This window comes from Vitis riparia, chromosome 14, assembly GCF_004353265.1.
Source record: "Vitis riparia cultivar Riparia Gloire de Montpellier isolate 1030 chromosome 14, EGFV_Vit.rip_1.0, whole genome shotgun sequence".
Taxonomy (NCBI): Eukaryota; Viridiplantae; Streptophyta; class Magnoliopsida; order Vitales; family Vitaceae; genus Vitis; species Vitis riparia.
Window position 1 is genome coordinate 3,924,791 of NC_048444.1, and position 22,512 is coordinate 3,947,302.

At 37.7% G+C, this 22,512-nt stretch overlaps 1 protein-coding gene across 2 annotated transcripts; it reads left to right on the forward strand.

The window, feature by feature from the left end:
- Positions 1 to 1,519: 1,519 nt before the first annotated feature.
- Positions 1,520 to 22,136, forward strand: LOC117929520 (trihelix transcription factor GT-1-like). 2 transcript variants are annotated; one of them, XM_034849826.1, is made up of 6 exons: positions 1,520 to 2,308; positions 7,101 to 7,139; positions 18,361 to 18,375; positions 20,612 to 20,743; positions 21,416 to 21,643; positions 21,745 to 22,136. In XM_034849826.1, the coding sequence occupies exons 1-6, from the start codon at positions 1,786 to 1,788 to the stop codon at positions 21,957 to 21,959; spliced, it is 1,152 nt and encodes a 383-aa protein (XP_034705717.1). In that variant the 5' UTR covers positions 1,520 to 1,785; the 3' UTR covers positions 21,960 to 22,136. The 2 variants fall into 2 exon arrangements, with proteins under 2 accessions (XP_034705717.1, XP_034705718.1); XM_034849827.1 differs by lacking the exon at positions 18,361 to 18,375 and having other exon boundaries at positions 1,522 to 2,308.
- The last annotated feature ends 376 nt before the right edge of the window (positions 22,137 to 22,512 follow it).

A 22,512-nucleotide genomic window follows, 5' to 3' on the forward strand; every position in this document is an offset into this window, starting at 1 on the left:
AAGGATCTCGACCCATGATACCGCTTTCACTAGCCATTTTCTAAAATTGAATTATGAAACTAATATCAAATTTAAAATTATTAAAGATAAAACATGTAAGAAATTTAATATTCATGAAATTGATAAGAACTAATAAAAATTGAAATTAAAATTGAATTATGCATATATGAAATAGATAAACATTACAATAAAATTTTGATAAGAATTAAATTAAATTAAATTAAATTAAATTAAATTTGCATATTCATGAAATTGATAAGAACCATTACTAATAAAAATAAAAATTAAATTATGCATATATGAAATAAATAAACATTACAATAAAATTTTGATAAGAATTAAATTAAATTAAAATAAAATAAAATAAATTAAATTAAATTAAAATAAATTAAATTTGCATATTCATGAAATTGATAAGAATCATTACTAATAAAAATAAAAATTGAATTATGCATATATGAAATAGATAAACATTACAATTACATTTCCATATGAATTAGATAATATCAATTAAACTATATATAACAAATAAAATTGAATTATGCATAATAAAATAAATTTTATGAAAGGTAAGACATACCTTAATTAGCCTCGACTTGGAGTTAATCCCCTTCACCACCAAATTTTCAAAATAAAAAAATTTTGCTAGATCATATAAGAATTTTGATGTATGAAATGAAATGGAATGTGGGTATTTATAGGAATTTTTTTGGTCAAACTAGCCGTTGGATGGTCAAATAGCCGTTATAAATTAATTTTAACCGTTGGATCAAAATTTGGTTCAAATTTCACCATTAGATCTTTATATAACCGTTGGAAACACTCCATAGCCCTTGGATAAAGTGAAGATTGATTTTCCACCATTGGATCACAAATCTGACCGTTGGAGGCCTTTACAAATACACGGGTGAAATCTGAGCCATCAGATCCTCAAAAATTCAAAATTGCCCGTTAGATCAAAAGCATGGGAGCTTCAAAAAATCGCCGATTTTACAGATTAATCGCCGATTTTTTCCCGTCAGCCTCCGTCTTCTCTGCGCGTGCCTCCACTCTCTGATTTTTCGCCGATTTTTCGGTTCTGGACCGATATTTCGCCGATATATCGATGATTTTGCCGATTTTTGGCCGATTTTTTCGTCGATCCTTGGTGCCGATTATCGTTTCGATGCCTCCCGATATCTGATATTTCTCCGAAATATCGGTGACATTTTCCGATTTTTCAATCCATGAAACTGTTATATATTTGGTGTCTGAACCCACAACTGTCCTAAGTCAGCTATTCCCAGTTTCTGACGCATACACGTGCCGCCCAGAGGGAATGTCTGTAAGGGTGGCTGATGAACGCCTGGGGAGGGAGTATAGGACCACAGCCCCCGTTTCATCCTCACCCAGTCGCCACTGTAGCTGCGCAAACACTCGAGAGTCCACGTTCTTTTCAATACTACTACATATCGACGGCCAGGATCACTCTATCATGATACATCAACGTCCAAAACACATGTGCACTCTGCCACGCGTGCGATTGTGATTTGCTCTTCCCATGCTTCTTTTCCCATCCCGTAAGACGGTCCAGCCCACGCTAGTCCATCAGTCCACCTCCCCCAAATCCCTCCGTTATCTATACTCGATACGACGTCGTTTCATATGATCATCATCTTCTGCTCTGTGCTTCTTGCTTTACTGTTCTCAACCACTGATTCAATCCTCTCTGTGTCCTAATTAGGGTTTGTTTTACATGCGAAATCTCACGGTTCGCACCGCAAAACCAACCCATAGAATCGCGACATGTACCTGTCGGAGAAGGCTCGTCCGATTGATTTCTACAAGGAAGGAGGAGGAAGAGAGATGATGATCGAAGTGGTGGCCAATAACGGGCTCTCACCTCAACAGCAGCAGCAGCAGATGATTCTAGCTGAGAGCAGTGGAGAAGACCACGAAATGAAGGCGCCGAAGAAGAGAGCCGAGACTTGGGTGCAGGAGGAGACACGAAACTTGATAAGCTTCAGAAGAGAGGTGGATGGGCTCTTCAACACATCCAAATCGAATAAGCATTTATGGGAACAGATCTCCGCCAAAATGAGGGAGAAAGGTTTTGATAGATCACCGACCATGTGCACTGATAAATGGAGGAATTTATTGAAGGAATTCAAGAAGGCGAAGCACCAGGATCGGAGTAGCAGTAGTGGTTCGGCCAAGATGGCATATTATAAAGAGCTTGAGGAGTTGCTTAGAGATAGGAGCAAGAATGGTTCATACAAGAGCCCCACACCTTCTAAGGTTGATTCTTATATTCAATTTTCTGATAAAGGTAATCCTGGATTTGTTAATATTTTTTTTTCAAATTGGAATAATCTACTATGTTTTTGATTGGTTTATGACAAAATGTGGGAATGGAATAAAACTATTTTTGACTTTATTCGGCTCAGTAGCAGGAGACAAAAAAATTCTGCTCGAAAATTTCAATTGACTTTTATTTCATTCACTTTCGGCAACCAGAAGGAGGCGGAAAGAGGTCATTGTGTTTGGAAGTTTGACTTCGGGGTGTGGGTTCGTTTTTGAGAAAATGTAAATGTAGGGAAATATATTCTGAAATTTTGTGTGAAGTGGTTTTGGTTTCCAGAAAGGAAAAAAATATTCTTGGTCAATTGGGAGGATGTTTAACATAGGGTTAAGTAGTAGCCGCAGTACTAAGTTATGCTGGGGGTGGAAGAACTACATTTTTGTAATTATGTTTCTTTTGCTTTCTGAGAAAAACTGGAATTGAACGGGTATAAAGAAAAATTTGAACATTGGATTTTCATTAATTGGGTTTTGAGGAAACAAAGACCCTTACTCAATTGCCTGGGACAACCTGCTTTGTTGGTGAGTTTTTCAGTATTTTTGGGAACCAAAACAAACTTCAAATGCAGAACTTTAAACTTCATTGTCATGTCTTTTTCTCAGTTTCCTCAGTAGTCCATTCTTTGTTAACTTTCTATCAGCATGTTTGTTCTTTTCTTTATCTAGAGTTTTATTAGGTGTCCATCAAGGTTTTCTTCTAGTGGGACTCCTAGTTTTGTGCTGGTCAAAAATTAAAATCTTAGGAGGAAGATTTTAAGTGTTGGAATAAAGTGGTCTTTGGTAATATGACCTCTTGAAAAGAAGTGGCCTTGAAAAAAAAAACCATCAGGTTTTGGGACAATATAGAAAGAGAAGGGACCTTAGGAATGAATTCAATCATTTAGCCATTTATGAAGAAGAAAGCTCTTGGACACAAAAGTAGAGAATTTTTTGGCACAAGGGCATATAAATATAAAGTTCTTTCATCAAATGCCTAATGTACATCAGAAAGGAAATTTTATAAGCAGATTAAGGGAGAATGGTTGTGGTTATATGAACCAAAGAGTGGGATTGCTTCATTCTTTCAGTTTCTCTTTGGGAATTCCTAGCATAGAAGGCCAGATGCTTTTCAGGTCCATTCACAATATTTATGGGGAAAGGTTGGAGAGACCTTTTGGTGAAGAGGAGGTGCTGGTAGCTTTATGTGTTTGGAGGTAGACAAAATATTGTAACTAGATGGCTTCCCAATGGTTTTTTTGGCAGAATTGTTGGTTTATTGTCAAGAGGGGTGTGATGAAGTATTGGAAGAAATTTATGTGAAAGGGTTTGTTGAATGAAATCTTACAAAGGAGTGGGTGTGGGGGTGTTAGGGGTTAGGAGGGGGGAAGGAAGAGTGGAAGAATATTAAGGAATTTAGGCCTATCGGTTTAGTTGGGTGTGCTCCTTTTCAAAAGTTTTGATGAATAAATTGAAGGAGGTCATTGAAAAGGTGATGTCAAAGTCTCATAATGTTTTTGTGGAGGGTAGACAAATATTGAATGTAACTTTTCTTGCTAACAAAGCTATAGATTTGGAAACAAAAAGGTTCCAAGTAGGATTAGTGTGCCAATTGGATATAGAGACCTGCTGCGATCCTGTAAAGTTGAAGTTTCTCCTCTTGATTATGGAAAAAATGTGATTCGGGTAAAGATGGATGGGATGGATCAAGTACTGGGGGACTTTTGGTTTTAAAAGGTTTTACGGGTTTGAGTCAGGGTGATCCACTTTATACCGTTTTGTATTAGCAATGGAAGCTTTCGGCCCTTGCATTTTGAGGGCAGTGCAAGTGGGGCTTTATTAGAGGGTTTCGAGGTAGGCAATGTGGGAGGAGTAGAAGTTTCCCATCATTTTTTCATGAATGATATATTGTTGTTTTGTGAAGCCACTAAGGAATAGCTGAAGTATTTGAGGTGGGCCTTGATTTATTTTGAGCTTGTTCTGGGTTTGAAAATCAATTTGTAGCAAAGAAGCTGATTTTGGTGGGTGTTTTGGTTTCTTTGTTCAATTGTAGGGTTTGTTGTTTTCCTTCCACCTATCTAGGTCTTCCCTTAGATCTGTTTATAAGTGTTATGTTGTATTGGATTCAGTAGAGGGGCATTTAAGGAGATTGACCTCTTGGAAGAAACAATTTGATTTTATGGGGGAAGAATGACTCATTAGTTGATTAAAAAAATATGGAAGAAACAATTTTTGTCTACAGGGAAGATTAACTCTCACTGCCTGATAAAAAAAAAAGGAAAAAAAAAAAAAATCTGACTGTCATCAAAACCATACTCTCAGTTTAACAATTTCTTTCACGTCCTTATTTGTCATGCCTAGGAAAGTAAGAGTCAAATTGGAAAAGAGTTATAGGCTTCTTGTGGGGAAATCATCTAGATGGAGAATGCTTCATCTTGTGAATAGGTTGATTGTGGACTCAAAGAAAAAAGAAGAAAAAAAAGAAGAAAAGAAAGGTAGGGTGGGCTAGGTATCTAAAGGCTTTCTATTCTAAACACTACTTTACTTAGTAGTAGTTATGGAGATTTGTAAATGAGTGAGATAATGTGTGGAGGAAGGTTATAACTAAACCCAAAGAATGTTTTGCTAGATGGGTGGTGGGTGGTGCTTGTGGGAGGTGGAAGCACCTTTTGGAGTGGGGTTGTGGAAAGCTATTTTGATGGGGGATGAGGTCATCAATGTGTTTTTTTAAAAAAAGAAAAGGAAAATAAAGTAAAGTGTTGGAATTTGGAAAGTTCTAGAATTCTCATTAAAAAAAAGTTCTAAACTTTCTATTTTCTAAATAATTTTTTGTTCTAAATTTTCATTTTGAGTCATGAAAATTTAGAAGTTTGAAACTTTATATGAAGTAAGTTTCTCATTCTATAAAAAATAATTTTGATTTCTTTTAATTTTTTTAGAAGATTTAATAGTTTTAGGAAAGGGATAGGAATCCCAATTAGTTACTATATAGGTTAGGTTTACTTTTTCATAGTTTTATTCAAAACCTAAAACCTATGAATAAGGCTAATTGCTATAAAACGCGATTAAGGATTAATGATCAATAATATTAATTTTTTAAAGCTTATTTATTTATTTATTTATTTATTTTTTATTTTTACATATCTTTCAATTTTCAATGGGGAGACTCCATTGATTGCCTTAAAGTGAGATTTCTAGAAGGCCTTAATGAGACTCTAAAGTTTCCTATCTCTCGTCATTATCTTTCTTTTCCAATATTTTATTTGTTTCTTTCCACTGCTATAATTTATTCTTGTTCACCTCCTTAAATTTAAAAGATTAAAGCCTTAGCCCACCTATTTGATTCTAGATAACCATCTTAGGGTTATCCTACATCATATTTTGGTGAGGAATAGTGTACCCTTACAACCTCTATGTTGGTTGGGTATGGGATAAGGACAAAGTCTGTGGTTTGGGCATATGAGTTGGGGAGAGTTTTTGAAACAGGCTTTTCCTTCTCTTTAGTTTTGCTATTTCCAAACATGCAAAATTGGCTGATTTGTGGGTGGTTGAGGGGGATCGGGTTCTTTGGAGCCCTAGTTTTAGGAGGTTTTTTCACAGCTTGAAGAGGTGTGTGGTTTATAAAGTGGTGCATTCATTTTGTAAAATTGTTTGGTGAATGGGAGCATTAGAGAGGGGGATGGGGGAGATGAGAAGGGCATTTTTAGGTGAAGACATTTTACAACTTGTGGCTTAGGGGATTGTTCCTTGCTTCAAGCTTTCAGGAACTGGGGAACCTGCTCGAAGGCTTGTCTCTTCCTTGGGAAGTTATTTGGAAGAAGATATCAACCATGATCAACTTTTGAGAGGGGGGATGAATTTTGATGAACAGATGTAATCTTTGTAAATGTAGTGAAGAAACAGAAATCCATATTTTAGTTCATTGTGGCAAAGTTTGATTACTATGGGATATCTTATCTGCAATATGTAGGCTTGAGGGTGGTGTTTTGGAAATGGTTAAGTATCTTCTTTTCTGTGTGTGGGGAATAAATAGTTAAAGGAAAAATGTGTTGTAAATGACTCTCATTTGCTTGTTTTTGTGCATTTAGAGAGAGTGCGATGTGTGGATGGGTTTTCAATAGGGAGGAGTCTTCTAATCAAAGATCAAAGGAGGTCTCCATCAAATCTCTTTTGAAGTGGGGATGGTGAAAGGTTTCATGTTGGATTTCATTTATTGTCTAGGTTGGGGATAGTAGGATTTTGATATAGCTTGTTCTTTACTTGTTCTTTTCTAGTGCCCTTGGTATATAGTCCCCTTGTACGTGGGATGCACCCCCTTTTTTAGTTGCCTCTTAATATCTCTATTTGTCCATTGTAAAATGGTATTCTTGTAGACTGCTTTAAAACCAACTTGGTGAGTTAAGTTCTAACTGTTACAAGTTTTAAGTATGGGTATCTAACACTGTCTACTTATTTTAGAACCATCTAGGAACTAAAAACTTAATGCTTTTGCTCATCCCAGTTTACCAGCATCATTTTCAGTTGTGCTAGAAGTGTAAGATGCATTTTGTCTGCCTTTTGTTACTGTTGTTGTACCTGCAAGTATTGTACATGTGAATTTACTGGTTTATATGTTCAAATTTCTATTGCTTACCTTCTGGTATTGATTTCTTCATGAAAAGGGTGCTTTTCTTCTAATACTGAGATCAAATTGCTTAGCATTTGGCATAAATGAAATATGTTCCTCCACTTTTAAATCACTTGTATCATTTCTGTTAACTGCTGTATCAACTAATCTTTCTCAGGTCTTGAGGATGCTGGTATACCATTTGGATCGGTGGAAGGTATGTTTCTGCAATTTTAGTTATTACTGCACTTTCTGCACAGGTTCTTCTAGTTGAGATTTTCACTGTAAAATCGCTTTACAAGTCCCTTGATCATAGCGGTGCAGTCTCGTTTCCGGGTAACATCATTTGGAGTCCGTATGTTCCTTCAAAGGTGAGCTTTTTTGCTTGGGAAGCGTCTTGGGAGAAGGTCCTTACTCAAGATCAGCTTAAGAGGAGGGGCTGGATCTTAGCCAATAGATGTTGCTTGTGTTGCGTTGAAGAGGAATCGATAAACCATATTCTTGCTCACTGCTCTAAGACGAAGATTTTGTGGGACCTCTTGCTTTCTCTTTTTGGGGTCAATTGGGTGTTGCCGTTTTCGGTGAGAGACATTCTATTAAGTTGGCATGTCTCTTTCAAGGATAAGAATCATAGAAAGGTTTGGCGGGCAGCTCCTCTTTGTCTATTTTGGACAATTTGGAAGGAAAGAAATAGGATAGTCTTCGATAACGAGGCTTTGTCGACTCAAAGATTGAAAAACTCATTTGTTTGTAACCTCTTATCTTGGGCTAATTCTTCTATAGGTGTAGGCCCTTTTTCTTTGTTTTCCTTTGTGGATTGGGTGGGTTCTAGGTGAGGGCTGGTAAGTGTTTGTGTTTTTGTTGCTTGTTTTAGGTCTCTCTTGTATACTCCCTGTATACTTTGGGTTGCCTTTCAAGCTCCCTTTTTAATATATTTGTGCTTTTGCCTATCAAAAAAAAAAAAGGTTCTTCTAGTTGAGATGACCCGTGTTAAATCTTTGGCATGTACTACGATTTCACCAATCAGTGTCACACACACTGGTGTGTTTTAGTCATGAATTCACCAATTAGTGCCACGGACACTGCTGTGTTTTAGTCATGAATTCACCAATCAGTGTCACACACGCTGGTGTGTTTTAGTCATCTAATCTTAACAAGGCTGATATCTTATTTACAGTATCGTTTGTGGAGAAGAATGATTTTTATTCATGCATTTCTGATACAGCATTTAAAATGTACAATCCTACAAAATTAGGAAGTTTTTTAACACGAAATCAGAAGGTTGACTAATTCCTAGAAATCCTCTACCAAAACAAAATGGGAAATATACAGTTCATACAATCTTGGAAATCAGGGAATTAATTCCCTGGTATTTTTCAATTAAATCTAAAAAATTAGGAAGTTAATCAACTGGTATTTTCAGTTAGATTCAACAACATCGATATGTTTATATGAGAGTAGTTAATTGATTTCATGCATAGGGTATTACGTTTTTGATGAGCATTGAACTCTGATGTTATATGCTTGCTTTAATATAGAATAAACAGAATGCTTTGGTCTAGTGGCTTATTGTCAGCCCCTTAGACCCTTGACTTAACCATGGAGGAATAGGCCTCATGGGTAGGCCTTGCACCCATGAAAGCCTAGGATGAAAGCAGGGAAATCCTGGAGGTTTGGTGGTTCAAACTCCAGGAGCCATGTGAGGAGGCCACGGGCGAGCCAGACGCGCACCGCACGCGCACCAAGGGCGAGCCAGATGCGCACTGTGGGCGAGTCAGACGCGCACCACGGGCGAGCCAGACACGCATCGCGAGCGGGCCAGACACGCACCGCGCGCGCACACGGGCGAGCCAGATGCGCACCGCGAGCAGGCCAGACGCGCACCGCGGGCAAGCCAGACATGCACCGCGTGCGCACCAGATGGGCATCGGGCGCGCACCTGACTTAGGTGGTGCAGATGAAGGCTGACTTGGAATTTTAATTTATAATTAAAATTATATTCCATTATGCATCCTCAGACATATTGATGTCTCCTCAAGAAACAATGAAAACGGCTCGTATTGCTCTTTAAGGGGGGGGGGGGGGGGGGGAGTAGGTGACTCAAAGGAGGGAGCCACTAAGAGAAGCCTTGACCGCACCAAGGGGGCACCATGGCACGGCCCTGGCGTGCCAAAGACACACGACGCGACTCGAGCATGCACACATGGGCTCCACGACATGTGTGCTGTGTACCCTGTGGCCGCAACGGCACGGGGCCTGGTGCGGCCTACCCCCTCCCTGCGCAGGCACGAGGGCGCCTAAGCCTTGTGCGGTGAGCCAACTGATGAAACCATGGGCGCAATGCCATGGTCTGATGGCTCCAATAGCTGACTTGCACCGAGATGCCTACGCACAGCACAGGGGCGCAATGCCCTGTGCACCAAGAAGGATTGGCCATAGGCGCAATGCCATGACTCGTTGTTGGGAAGCTGGGAAGCAAGCCCAAGCCATGGGCACCAAGACATGGCACGGGCTCAGACATCAATGTGAGGAAGGCGCACTGATACACCAGGTGCTTGGTCAGATGGGTGGTGCACGCTACCTGGCTTAGAGGGTTTGATCAAAGACATGCTGATGGGCACCCGGTCATAAGAGGCATCTTGAGGGGGATGGGTCGGCTTGTTAGGGGGACTCACCAGCAGCTTGGCGAGCAAGACCTGAAGGAGAAGGCAGTACAACTAGCAAGTGGTAGCTAGCTCAGACAACCAGTGACCAAGTCAAGCCGTCCTTGACCTACAGTTGGCTGAGGAAGATGGCCGGTGCAAGTGGGTGGCATGTGCAGCCCACTATCTGGGGTGGTGGGTGGTTATGCAGGGCAGTTGAAGGCAGTTCTGGCCAGTTGCATGACCACCTAGTTGGCTCCAAGATTTGAATTGAGGGAATTCAAATTTGTAACTGCAGATGGAGTCATTTAAATAGGGCTCTTGCAGCCTTGAAACAAAGAGAGAGAGTTGGGGAAAGGGTTCCTTTTCGTATGCCTTGGGTGAGTGCATTGTACTCTGGTTCAAGAAGCAATTTTGTCTTGTAAGAGTGATTAATACAAGTTGGGAAAGGATTTTCCTGTAACCTCGTGTGTCCCTGTTGCTTTGTTATTTCTGTATTCTACTCTGTTCTTCTAAACGTTGGGAATGGAAGGTTGGCTAAGGACGGGTCCTTAGCACCGCACACTCGTGAAAAATTAAGTAAGATAACCAGGGGTGTGACACTTACTACAGTAGCACACTGCCTCCTTTTGTTTAAGTGGAGTATTTCATTCACTTTCTCATTTTTCATTTGCGCACTGCTCTCTCTCCACTTTGACAGCTAGGATGAAATTGATTTGGGAATTCTTTGTGCAACTTCCTCTGCTGTATACAAACTGTGCAATAAGGACTTTTAGGCTTATTGTTGTTGAGACTCCTAGGTGAGTCTAAACTTTCAGCCTGGAATTTGGACCATGCCTTGCCTATTAGCTTGGATGAGTTAACATTATGATAATGTTTCAAGTGGTGGAAGGTCAACAACTTTAATTCATTCTTAACTATGATTCTGTTAAAGAAGGAAAGAAAAAAAAAAAAAAAAATCTATACCATTTTTTAATCCATGCAAGTTTTGTGGATTGAGGATGTTTTGTGAATTTTGAGGGTGTCAAATTTCAGTGGAAACTCAAAGAAACACACTTGTGGGGATAACAACTTCTAACACAACCTAATGGAACAATTTTGGTTTTTATTGACAAGATGATTAGGGGATACCATGTGTTTCTAAATGAGGAGTTTTGTGCTGTCGTTTGATTTCTATCCTGTAGTTGTTTCTCTCTCTTTTTCTTTTGGAGCTTTATTGCATACTTTGCGAATGCTCTGATTTTGCAACTTTTGATGCAATTCTCTTATAAAAGAAAGCATCATATATGCACCCTAATGCAATTTATTAAAGAAAAGTGAGTAAGTGTGTGGAAGTCATGACTATGGTATCTGAGGAAAAGGGGGGATGGTTGATGTAGGACAACCCTAAGATGGTTGCCCACGCTCAAGGGTAGGTGGGCTAGGGTTTTATTTTTAGGGTGTAAGGAGAGGAACAAGGAATAAATTTTATGGTAGAGAAAAATATAATATAAGAAATAGAGAGAAAAAAAACAATGAAGAAAAGATTGAAAACCTTAGAGTCTCACTAAGGCCTTTCAAGAGTCTCACCTAGAAGAAAATCAATGGAGTCTCACCATTGAAGGTTGCAACCTTGCAATGAAAGAAAACATGATATTATTAATATCAATTCATCCCTTTGATTTACATTGATTAGCCTATTTATAGGTTTCTCTAAGAAATCCAAAATCTATTAAGACTCTAATAACCTATTATGATTCTGATTCTAATTCTAATTATAACATCCAAAGTCTACTAGGACTCTAATAACCTATCATGACTGAAATTCTAATTATATTATAACTCAACTAGGTACTCCTAATTAGACTCCAACAAATATCAATCCTAATTCAATTCTATTTAATATTAATCCTACTTAAAGTTTATTTAGGTCTTCCCTTTCTTCCTTAAATAAACTTTAAAAGGCTTTTCCCCATCAATTCCCCCCAACTTGAAAGAACTCAACTCTGACGAGTTAGATGATTGATACAATTCATTGAGATTGGGCGGGGTTAAGCTTCTAAAAATCCATTGTCATCAGAGTGTGGTTTGCCTCGCTATTTCACCGAAAACTTTTGGTATCCACCTTGTTGAGTAGACACAAGTTGATCATCAAGAACATACTCGATCTTAGGACGTGGGCTAAGAGTAGGTGGTAATTGAAGATCCAACTCTTCACTTACATCGTTGTGATGGCCATGGTAGATACACATATCTTCCACATTAAATATTGGACTAATATGCAAGTCTAAAGGGAGCTTTAACAAATAAACATTCGTACCCAACCGCTTTAGTACTCGAAATGGACCTGTTTTCTTAGCTTGAAGCTTTTGATATCTGCTCGGATGAAATCTTTCTGGACGTAGACAAACCATCACTAGATCACCTTCTTGAAACTGAATATATCTTCGATGTGCACTTGTTGCCTCTTTATAGTTCTCATTGCTGAGTTTGATTTTTTCTTGTACCTTTTCATGTATATCTCGTATATGACGTGCAAATGCATCACCATCTTGGTTGGTGCGGACAGAAGTAGGTAACGGTATAAGATCAATAGGTTGCTTAGGTTTCAGCCCATATGCCACTTCAAAAGGTGAGTACCTAGTAGTATGATTAGTGGAGCTGTTGAAAGCAAACTTGGCTTGTGGTAAGACATTGTCCCAATTTCTCAATTGATCTCTCACAATGCATCTCAAAAGATTACCAAGGTTGCGATTGACAACTTCTGTTTGTCCATCAGTTTGAGGATGAAAAGAACTTGAAAATTTTAATTGAGTACCTAGCTTGGCCCATAAGGTTTTCCAAAAATATCTCATAAACTTGACATTGCGATCATAAACAATGGATTGTGGTAATCCATGCAATCAAACTACTTCTTTAAAGAACAAGGTAGCGACATAAGAAGCATTCAAAGTCTTCTTACATGGGATAAAATGTGCCTTTTTGGAACATTTGTCAACCACAACAAATATAGAATCAAAGTCCCATTGCGTCCTTGGTAATCCAAGTACAAAATCCATGCTCAAGTCTTCCCAAGGTTTGGATGGAATTGGTAATGGTGTATATAACCCTATATTTTGCTTTGAACCTTTTCCTACTTGACATGCTCGGTATTGTTTGATAACCTTCCAAACATCCTTCTTTAAACTAGGCCAAAAGAAGTGATCTTCCACCAAATCAACGGTCTTATCTCGTCCAAAATGTTCACCCATTCCACCTCCATGAAATTCCCATATGACATGATCACGTAGGGAAGTCCTTGGTAACCATAAACGATTTTTATAAAACAAGTACCCTTCTAAAATTTGGAAATCAATACGTGCTGCTTTTGAACCACTCAAAAGAGAGGAATAAACATCTCCAAAATCAGCAGCATTGTCATAACAATGCTTTAATTCTTCAAATCCAATTGTAGTGGCCGACATGTTTACTAAGAAAAGGGCCTTCCTACTAAGGGCATCAACTATTTTATTTTCAATTCCTGCACAATGCTTTAAATTGAAGGTAAATAGCTGAAGAAAACTACTCCATTTTGCTTGTCGAGAGTTAAACTTCTTTTGAGAATTAAGATATTGCAAGGCTTCATGATCTGAATACAAAACAAATTCCTTGTAATTGTGATAATGTTGCCAATGCCTAATTGCTTGCACCATCGCATAGAATTCAAGATCATATGTGAAGTATTTTTTTCTTTACCCCATTGAGCTTCTCACTAAAGAAAGCCACAAGATGTCCATCTTGTCTAAGAACTGCTCCAATTCCCACATGGGAAGCATCACATGCCACCTCAAACGCTTTCTCAAAGTCCGGTAGACATAGGATAGGAGGGTTCACCATCTTGGATTTGATTTCTTTAAATGTCTTGTTGGCCGCCTTGGTCCAAATAAATAAACCAGGTTTCATGCATTTAGTAATCGGGGCCATAATAGAGCTGAAATTTCAAATAAATCGTTGATAGAATGTAGTCATTCCATGGAAGCTTCACACCTCATGGATATTTTGTTGGTACTGGCCAATCAACAATAGCTTTGATCTTCTTTGGATCTGTTTCAACACCCTTAGAAGACACAACAAAGCCTAGAAATACAACACTAGGGCTCATGAAAGTACATTATTTTAATTAATGTAAAATTTTTCAGCCCTAAGAGTGCGCATTACTTGCTTCAAGTTTTCCTCATGATCTTTACAAGATCGACTATAGATTAGAATATCATCAAAATAGACAACAACAAACCGTCCAATAAAAGGTTTCAATACTTGCATCATAACCCGTATGAAGGTACTTGGAGCATTGGTTAGTCTAAATAGCATGACTAACCACTCATACAATCCATCCTTAGTTTTGAAAGATGTCTTCCATTCATCCCCTGGTCTAATATGTATTTGATGATATCCACTTCTTAGATCAATCTTTGAGAAGATTACTGATCCAACCATTATATCTAGCACGTCATCAAGTCTTGGAATTGGAAATCAATACTTGATTGTGATTTTGTTAATTGCACGACTATCCACATACATCCGCCATGATCCATCCTTATTTGGTGTTAGTAGGGCAGGAACTCCACAAGGACTTAGGCTTTCACGAATAAAACCTTTAGTAAGTAATTCATCAACTTGCCTTTGGTAAATTTGGTAATGATGCACTGGGAATCATATCAATGGCATGTTGTACGTCACGCATAGGAGGAAGTTGATTAGGTAACTCTGTAGGCCACAAGTTAGAAAAGTCATCAAGGATTTTATGTACGTTTGTTGGATATTCCTTATCTTGCTCTTTAAATTCTTCCACTTCCCAAGCCATTAAAGCAAAAATAACTTTAGTTTCGTTGCTCTCCTTTTCAAATTGACACATAGTAAGTACCCTTTTTGGTTGTGCCTCCTCTGACTTCTTAATTGGAGGGACTTCTTTCATTGGACAAAGGATCTTCTTACGTTCGTTGTGTATGAGAGCATATGTGTTTTCATAGCCGTTATGTTGAACTCTTCTATCAAAAAGCCAAGGTCTTCCAAGTAAAATATGACTTACTTTTTTGGGTAAGACCTCACACCATATAGACTCTTCAAAGTCCTTACCAAAAAGGAATGTTACTAAGTAACAAAAACTTACCGAGATAGAGGTGTCATTAACCCATGCTACTCTGAATGGATTAGATGTCTCTCTGTTTTAAGGTTTAGCTTCTCAACAAGTTCTTGCAAAGCTATGTTCAAACTGCTACCTCCATCAATGATCATGGTGTATAATCTCCCTTGGTAAGAAATACGTGTCTGGAAATGCTAGTACATCGCCAATCTTCTTCTCCTTTTACTTTTGGGACAGCTAATAAAGGTCATACTATAAGACTATGTCCTTCCATCATACCATCATAGTAGTCACATTCTTCACTAACTTCATCTTCATTGTAGGTCTCTTCTTCCTTTGGGTAACTCTCCAATTCAGATTCTGGTTCTTCAACACAAAAGTGTAAACCTTTGGTTGGGCACACAACAACATAATGACCATGCCCACTACACTTAAAGCATAAAGGAGTCACGTTTACTTTTCTATCTCTAATCATTGAATTTTTACCCTTATTACCATTCTTGTGAGCCACATTCGAAGTCCGTTGAGTGTTGCCCCCACCATTCGCGTGATTAGAAGTTCTAAAGCTTGATGTGCTTAAAGGTTTGCTTGCTTTCCTGTTGGAGAAAGTGCTCCCAATTCGTGAACTTGGATGCTTGGAAACCCGAAATTTGAGGGTTAGTTGATAAACATCATCTACGGTATAAGTGTGTGCAGCTATCATCTCAAGTTGAATCTCCATTCGAAGTCCAACTTTGTAGCGGGCTGCAAGTTGAGCATCACTTTCCCGCACTTGATTTCAAATGCTCAATTCATGGAATTGTTTTATATATTCTTCAACGGACTTGGTACCTTGTTTAAGGAAAAACAATTTTGTATACATAAGTTGTTCATAATCAATTGGGAGAAAGTGCACTTTCATCTTCAACTTCATCTCGTCCCAGGTGTCAATAGGTGGTTGGCCAATTCTATGAACTTGATTCTCAATATTATGCTACCATAGACATGCTGCTCCTTTTAACTTTGCTTTCACAAAACGAACTTTTCTATTTTCGGGCATTGTATACCAATCAAATTAATCTTCCATTGACATAATCCAATCAAGAAAAGTTGTTGGATTTAGTTTTCCATAAAATTCAGCAACTTTAAGATGTACCTTTTTTGTCACATCATCATCTAGCTCAAAAAGTTTGGCCCTTCTTTGATTCCCCATCATAAAATTGTCTTGTTCTTCGCGTGATCGACTTGGCGATTGTCTAAATTGATGACTTGCAATCTCCTCTTCAATTGGTCCTTTTTCTTGACTCTTTTCTAATAACTTCATGATCTCATCAAGTTTGCTATTTAGTTGTATTATAGCATCTTGATGGGATTGTTGTGTGGCTGAAATTTCCTCCAAGCGTATTGTAGTGGCATCTTGATTGCTAGAAGTTTTTTTGGAACTCATGCTTGCAAAAGTTGGTTGGCTCCTTAATTGCATATGCCTTCAAGCCAAGAACTTTGACTCTAATACCAAACTTGATGTAGGACAACCCTAGGATGGTTGCCTACTCTCAAGGGTAGGTGGACTAGGGTTTTATTTTTAGGGTGTAAGGAGAGGAACAATGAATAAATTTTATGGTAGAGAAAAATATAATATAAGAAATAGAGAGAAAGAAAAAACCAACGAAGAGAAGATCAAAAGCCTTAGAGTCTCATGAAGGCCTTCTAGGAGTCTCACTTAGAAGAAAATCAATGGAGTCTCACCATCGAGGGTTGCAACATTGCAATGAAAGAAAACATAATATTATTAATATAAATCCATCCATTTGATTTACATTAATTAGCCTATATATAGGCTTCTCTAAGAAATCTAAAGTCTACTAGGACTCTAATAACCTATTATAATTATAATTCTAATTATAATATCCAAAGTCTACTAGGACTCTAATAACCTATCATAACTCAAATTTTAATTATATTATAACTTAACTAGGTAATCCTAATTAGACTCTAACAAATACCAATCCTAATTCAATTCTAATTAATATTAATTCTACTTAAAGTTTACTTAGGTCTTCCCCTTCCTTCTTGAATAAACTTTAAAAGGCTTTCCCCCATCAATGGTGTTCTAGAATTTCTAAGGAAGGCTATGGGGTGGGTCTTTGGAAGGCGATTTGATGTGGAAGGGGTTTAATGATAGGATTGGCTTTAGGGTGGGAGATGGCAAGTGGGTGAGGTTTTGGAAAGATAGGTGGTGTAGGGAGGAACCTTTAGCTGTGAATTCTCCAGAACTGTTTTCAATTGCCATTGATAAAGAAGCTTAGGTAGATGAAATGTGGGAGTAGGCTGGGGAGATTGGTTGTTGGAATCCAGTGTTCACAAGACAAATAAATGATTGGGAGTTAGGTGAGGTGGAAGGGTTGCTTAGAAGATTGTAAGAGCATGTGATCAGCGGAGTAGAGGATGTTATGGTTTGGCAGTTGTCAAAGGAGGGCACCTTTTTTGTCAAATCTTTCTATTCCTCCTTTGTAGGTTGTTATTCAAAAGGTTTCCCCACAAGCTTGGTGTGGAATCCTTGGGTGTTTCATCTCCTTTGCTTGGAAAGTAGTTTGGGAAAAAATTCTAACTTTGGATTAACTAAAAAGGAGGGGTTGGAGTCTTCCAAACAGATGTTATTTCTATAAGGGTGAAGAGGAGTCAACAAACCATATTTTCCTTCATTGTCCTAAGGCAAGCATGTTGTGGCACCTTATTTTGGCTATATTTGATGTTTATTGGGTGATGTCGTTCTCAATCAAGGATGCCTTCATTAGTTAGCGGGGTGCCTTTGTTGGGAAGAAGAAGAAGAAGGCCTGAAAAGTTGTGCCTTTGTGCCTATTTTGGACCTTATGGAAGGAGAGAAACCAAAGAGCCTTTAAAGATTCTGAACTAACAAACCATACTATTTTATGCTCCTTCATGTACATGTTTTTGGAGTGGGTTAGGGTACACATAGAGTTTACTTCTTTATTCCTTTTAGATTTCATAGATTGATTAGGCTGCAAGTGAAGCGAGGGCGTTGTTTTTTGTCTATCCCTCCTTTTTTGGCCTTGTGTACATCGTGTATACTTTAGGTGCTTTTAATACAATTGCTTTACTTATCAAAAAAATGACTATGGTATTTGAAGCCATCTATTAACTGATACACTGGTGCATTGCTTATGGAGATTTCTACATGGCTGATGCATACATAGGTACTTGATGGGTTTATGGTACATTAGGTGTATGGCTAACCTATTGTGTGCTGTGTCCTGATTGTTTGATGTAATGCATAACTGTTTGTACAAATCCCCTTGTAAAGCGGAGGGTTTCTTGGGTCTTTTGATCAAGTTTGTATTTCATGGGGAGGATTTCTCATCCTTCTTATGTTTTCTTATCATTAATTAATATATCTTTTGTTTCTGATCAATATATATATATATATATATATATATATATAATGCATAACTGTTGAGCCTATGCCTTGTTCATGATCTAAAAGGAAATCTAGTTTTGAAAACCTGGGATACTATCAGTACCGATATCCAATGTGATGGTTGAATTATTGAAACAAAACTGTATTACTCTTATGGCTTTGGTATGAATTGTTTGCTTTTATTAGGTTTGTTGATTATTAGCTGATTTCTTCCTCAAAATTATCTTTCATGTCATGAACCAACTTGACCTGACTAACTGCCAAATTGGATTGGACCCAGATGCACCATTTTCAGGTCAGTAGCCAGGACTGGTTAACCATCTACGGTGTAAATAGAAGGTCATCGAATCTCTTCCCTTATAGAAAGAAAACCATCCAAACTTCACATTAATTAAATTATTTTTTTCCTTGTAAGGAGTCATGACATTATAGCACTTAAAAGAAAATGATGCAAGCAAATGATGCACTGCTGGCTTTTACTTATACCCGTTACCCATGTCTTCTACCCTTTCTGTTGACATAAAAACAAGAAAAAGGAAAAAGGCTATTCTACTTCTGGCGGTATGCCCTATGTTTAGCATCTTCTTATAAAAGAATGGATCTCCCTGCGAGAAAAAGATTGTGTATTTCTTCACCAGAGACGGGTACTACTTGCTCAGTTCAAATCGCTTTGTTGCACAGTGATCTCTGTGCAATTCCTTTTATATTTGTGATGAGTAGTTCATGTATGGTTTATTGATATAGCTTCATAATTATTCTATTGAATCTGTGTTTTTAGGATTTAGTTACACCTTCTCTTACTTTCTAATTTGTTTTGCGTTGTGTGGTAGAATATCGCTTTGGTTGTACTGCTTTGTTAGGTTTAATTGTACCTCTATTTATTTATTTATCCTTCTTTCTGAATTTTCTATCTCAAGGGAGTTCTTAAATAATATCTAGTGTTTATTGTGCAAATATTGTATTCATGGAACTTATCTTGATGATCAAATATTTAAATCATTCCTTGTTCTTGATTCGGATGAGATCTTTCTTTGTGGCTGGAGGTCTGTGCATTTTCAGAAGCAAATTGTGAGAACCCAGGGTTCCCTTTTCTATAGTAACCAAACCCATGGTTCCCTTTTCTATGGTAACCAAACCCGTGGTTCCCTTTTCTATAGTAGCAAATATATTTTTCTTCCCTTTTTTTTCCTAGATGATTAAACCAAGATAACGGAATGATCATTTTTAATAATTAATGGCTATTGCTCTATTTTTCTTCCATTTATACTTGTCTTATTTTATTGAAGTTCTAATTCTTTAATTCAGTCCCAGTCCTACACTCCATTTTATTTTAGAACCTTTTGACTTATCCTTTGTTTTAACCTGGCATTTACCCTGATTTTGGACCAAGCAATTAAAACTTTGCTGCAAAAAACAAGTGCCATGGTATTCTTCCTCTATGGAACCAATTAGTTCATCCAAAAATAGGCAAACAGATTTGGCCTCAATAGTGACCACTAATTTAAGTTTATGCCTGTTGCAAAATTCTGTCTCTTTACCAATTGTCTTCACTCTCCAGTTACATCTTCAGTCATTGATGTCGTTGATTATCATCTATTATCTATATGATACTTATTTCTTTGCTAAAACAACTGTCTCAAGTCAAATAAGACCCTGCATGAGTCCTTTCTTAACTCTTTTCATCCCGTGCTTGAATGAAAATCTCCCCAGAAAAACAAAGCCTAAATGTTTTCCAATTTTTTTGGTTCATGACTCTATCTTAGAGTTTCATTATTGACTAATTTTTATGATACCATGATATTTAGTGAAACTATGAATTCAAGGAACTCGGAGAAAGAATCAGTGAAAAAGTTCCATGCAATAGAGACACATAGATACAATGATGGACAGACTTCTTGAGCCACTTTTCAACATTCAAATTTCTTCTATTCCTCTTTCTGGAAAGTAAATTAAGTACCCAGAATGGCAAGTTTTTCACATGGGGGGCATTCCTACTGCCCTTAGAATTAGTCTTCCCATTGGAAACAAATCCTTTGATGGGGGTTGGCATGACAGAGCACACTCTTAAGGCTTTCTAGATATCGAGCCCAGAAAGTCCAAGTTGAATCATACTTGCATATGATTAACTTCTTTGTCATGACCTGTGTCCTCCCAGTCAAGTAACACTGCCACCTGTGTATTGCTCTGAAACCAGTGTACTCCTAGTCAAGTAACATTGCCACAGTTTCAGAGCAAGACTAAATACCTGTGTCCTTCCTAGAGACTGCAGTCTTATTTATAAACCATTCAAGTGTATTTCTGCGACTTTTTGCACATGCTTTATTTTTCTGTTCACTTTTAAATCGTTGGATTTGGATTGATATTCATAAACTACTAATAAATCAGGAGTAGGTGCCCTCATGTAATTGTGCCTTTTTCTTTTACAAGTCGCATATTTGCCTTAACAATTCAAAAATCATATATATTGTTCATGCTTTTGTATAAGTTCCCATCTTTGAGTTTCTATGGGACATTTTTCACTACTTGTGTAGCTAGTGGCCGGTCAACAGTCAACCTTGAAAGGCCTTTGGATCATGATGGTGATCCTCTTGCAATTACGGCAGCTGATGCAGTTGCAGCCAGTGGAGTCCCACCTTGGAATTGGAGAGAGACCCCTGGGAATGGTATACTTTCAACTTAAATTTTGAAGTCTGAAGTTATTTTTTCCTTCTAAACTCTACTTCTTTGTAAGTGCATTGGATACTTTTTGTCTTTGGATGGATGAACAATGTTTAACAATGAGGTCTGATTGTTACTCAAGATATTTTAATGACCTGTTTGGCACATTGCTCTGAAACTGTTCAATCCTTACAGTGAAGAAAGAAGGTGATTTACCATGGAAAGTGAATTTTGAGTTGTTATGAACTGTAAAATGGATGTAACAGATATTTAAGTCGGTCATTGGGGGATTGGGGTGGGTCGATATTTAAGAGAGAGAGGAACCACTTCAATACTCTTGCAAGTGGATCCTCCCCAAGGCGCATACCTGAGCTCATTTGATGGGAACTGTTCTCATTTGATATGTTATTCTATAAAAAAACTTCAAGTTCCAGGAAATCTAGATTTTGTCTGTATTTCAGCTTTATGACTTTGCCTTGTCAATAATATCCTTGCTTGGATGTCACTTGGATGTCAGTACACTTAACACATGCCTTTGAAGTCCATAGTTTTTGAATAATGACGTCTTTGTTATATGTGAAATTTCGATTATTTTGTCTTATAAAAATTCATCCATGCAGTTTGACGTATACAATTCATTTCTTTTATTTATTTTTTATTTTCTTTTATGGTGGCAGGTGGGGAGGGCCACTCTTCTTATGGTGGAAGGGTCATATCAGTCAAATGGGGTGAATACACCAGAAGAATTGGTATTGATGGAAATCTAGGTGCAATCAAGGATGCAATCAAGAGTGCTTTCAATTTACGAACTAAACGGGCATTTTGGTTGGAGGATGAAGATGGAGTCGTCCGATGTCTTGACAGGGACATGCCTCTTGGGAATTACACACTCCACCTTGATGAAGGTATCTAGAATATAAACATGATCTTTCCCCATAAGCAAACTGGAAGTTGTTTATAAACAATTGAAGCCCCATTCTTATTCATTGTTCTTTTCTGTGGGCAGGAGTGACCATAAAGGTCTGCCTCTATGATGACCCTGATCGCATAACTGTCCGAACGGAAGAGAAAACATTGTATACAGAAGAGGATTTCCGTGACTTTCTTGCCCGACGTGGCTTGATAGGCTTAAGAGAGTTGACTGGGTACAGAAGCTTTCACACCTTGGATGATCTCCATTCTGGAGCAATGTACCAGGGGGTGAGACTTCTGGGGGACTAGAAATTTTGTTCTCTTTCCATCACAGAGCTTTAAAGCCATCCCTTAGAATTGGCTCTTTAAGCTTATCCTTTTCCCCAGTTTGTTAACTTCTGTGTATTATAAGTACTGTATCAACCAAACTACCATAAACTATTTGGCCTGCTAATTTTGTGTCAGCCTGTGGGGTTCTCTTGTTTATTTGCTTCTCCTCATCCTCTGCTTTTTGAAGTTGTGATTTTCAACATGTGATGCGATTTTTCAGTTGCATTTAGGATAGATATTTGGATTCAGAAGCCATTAGGAACTAGACCCAAAAATGATATTTGAAGACATAACCTCCTACCAAACCTGCTATCACATTGGTTTTAGAAAAATTAGGTTATGTTTGACCATGTTTTTTAATATTTGTTTTTTATTCTTTCACTTAAAAATAGTTTTTAAAAATAAATTTAAGAAAAATGGTCAAACAGGTTTACATTTTCCCTTTTGTTAATGGTTAAAACAACTCTTATTTGTTCTTTAAAAATTGTTCTTTATCTTACTTTATTTTTAAAAATTGTTTTCAAATAACAAT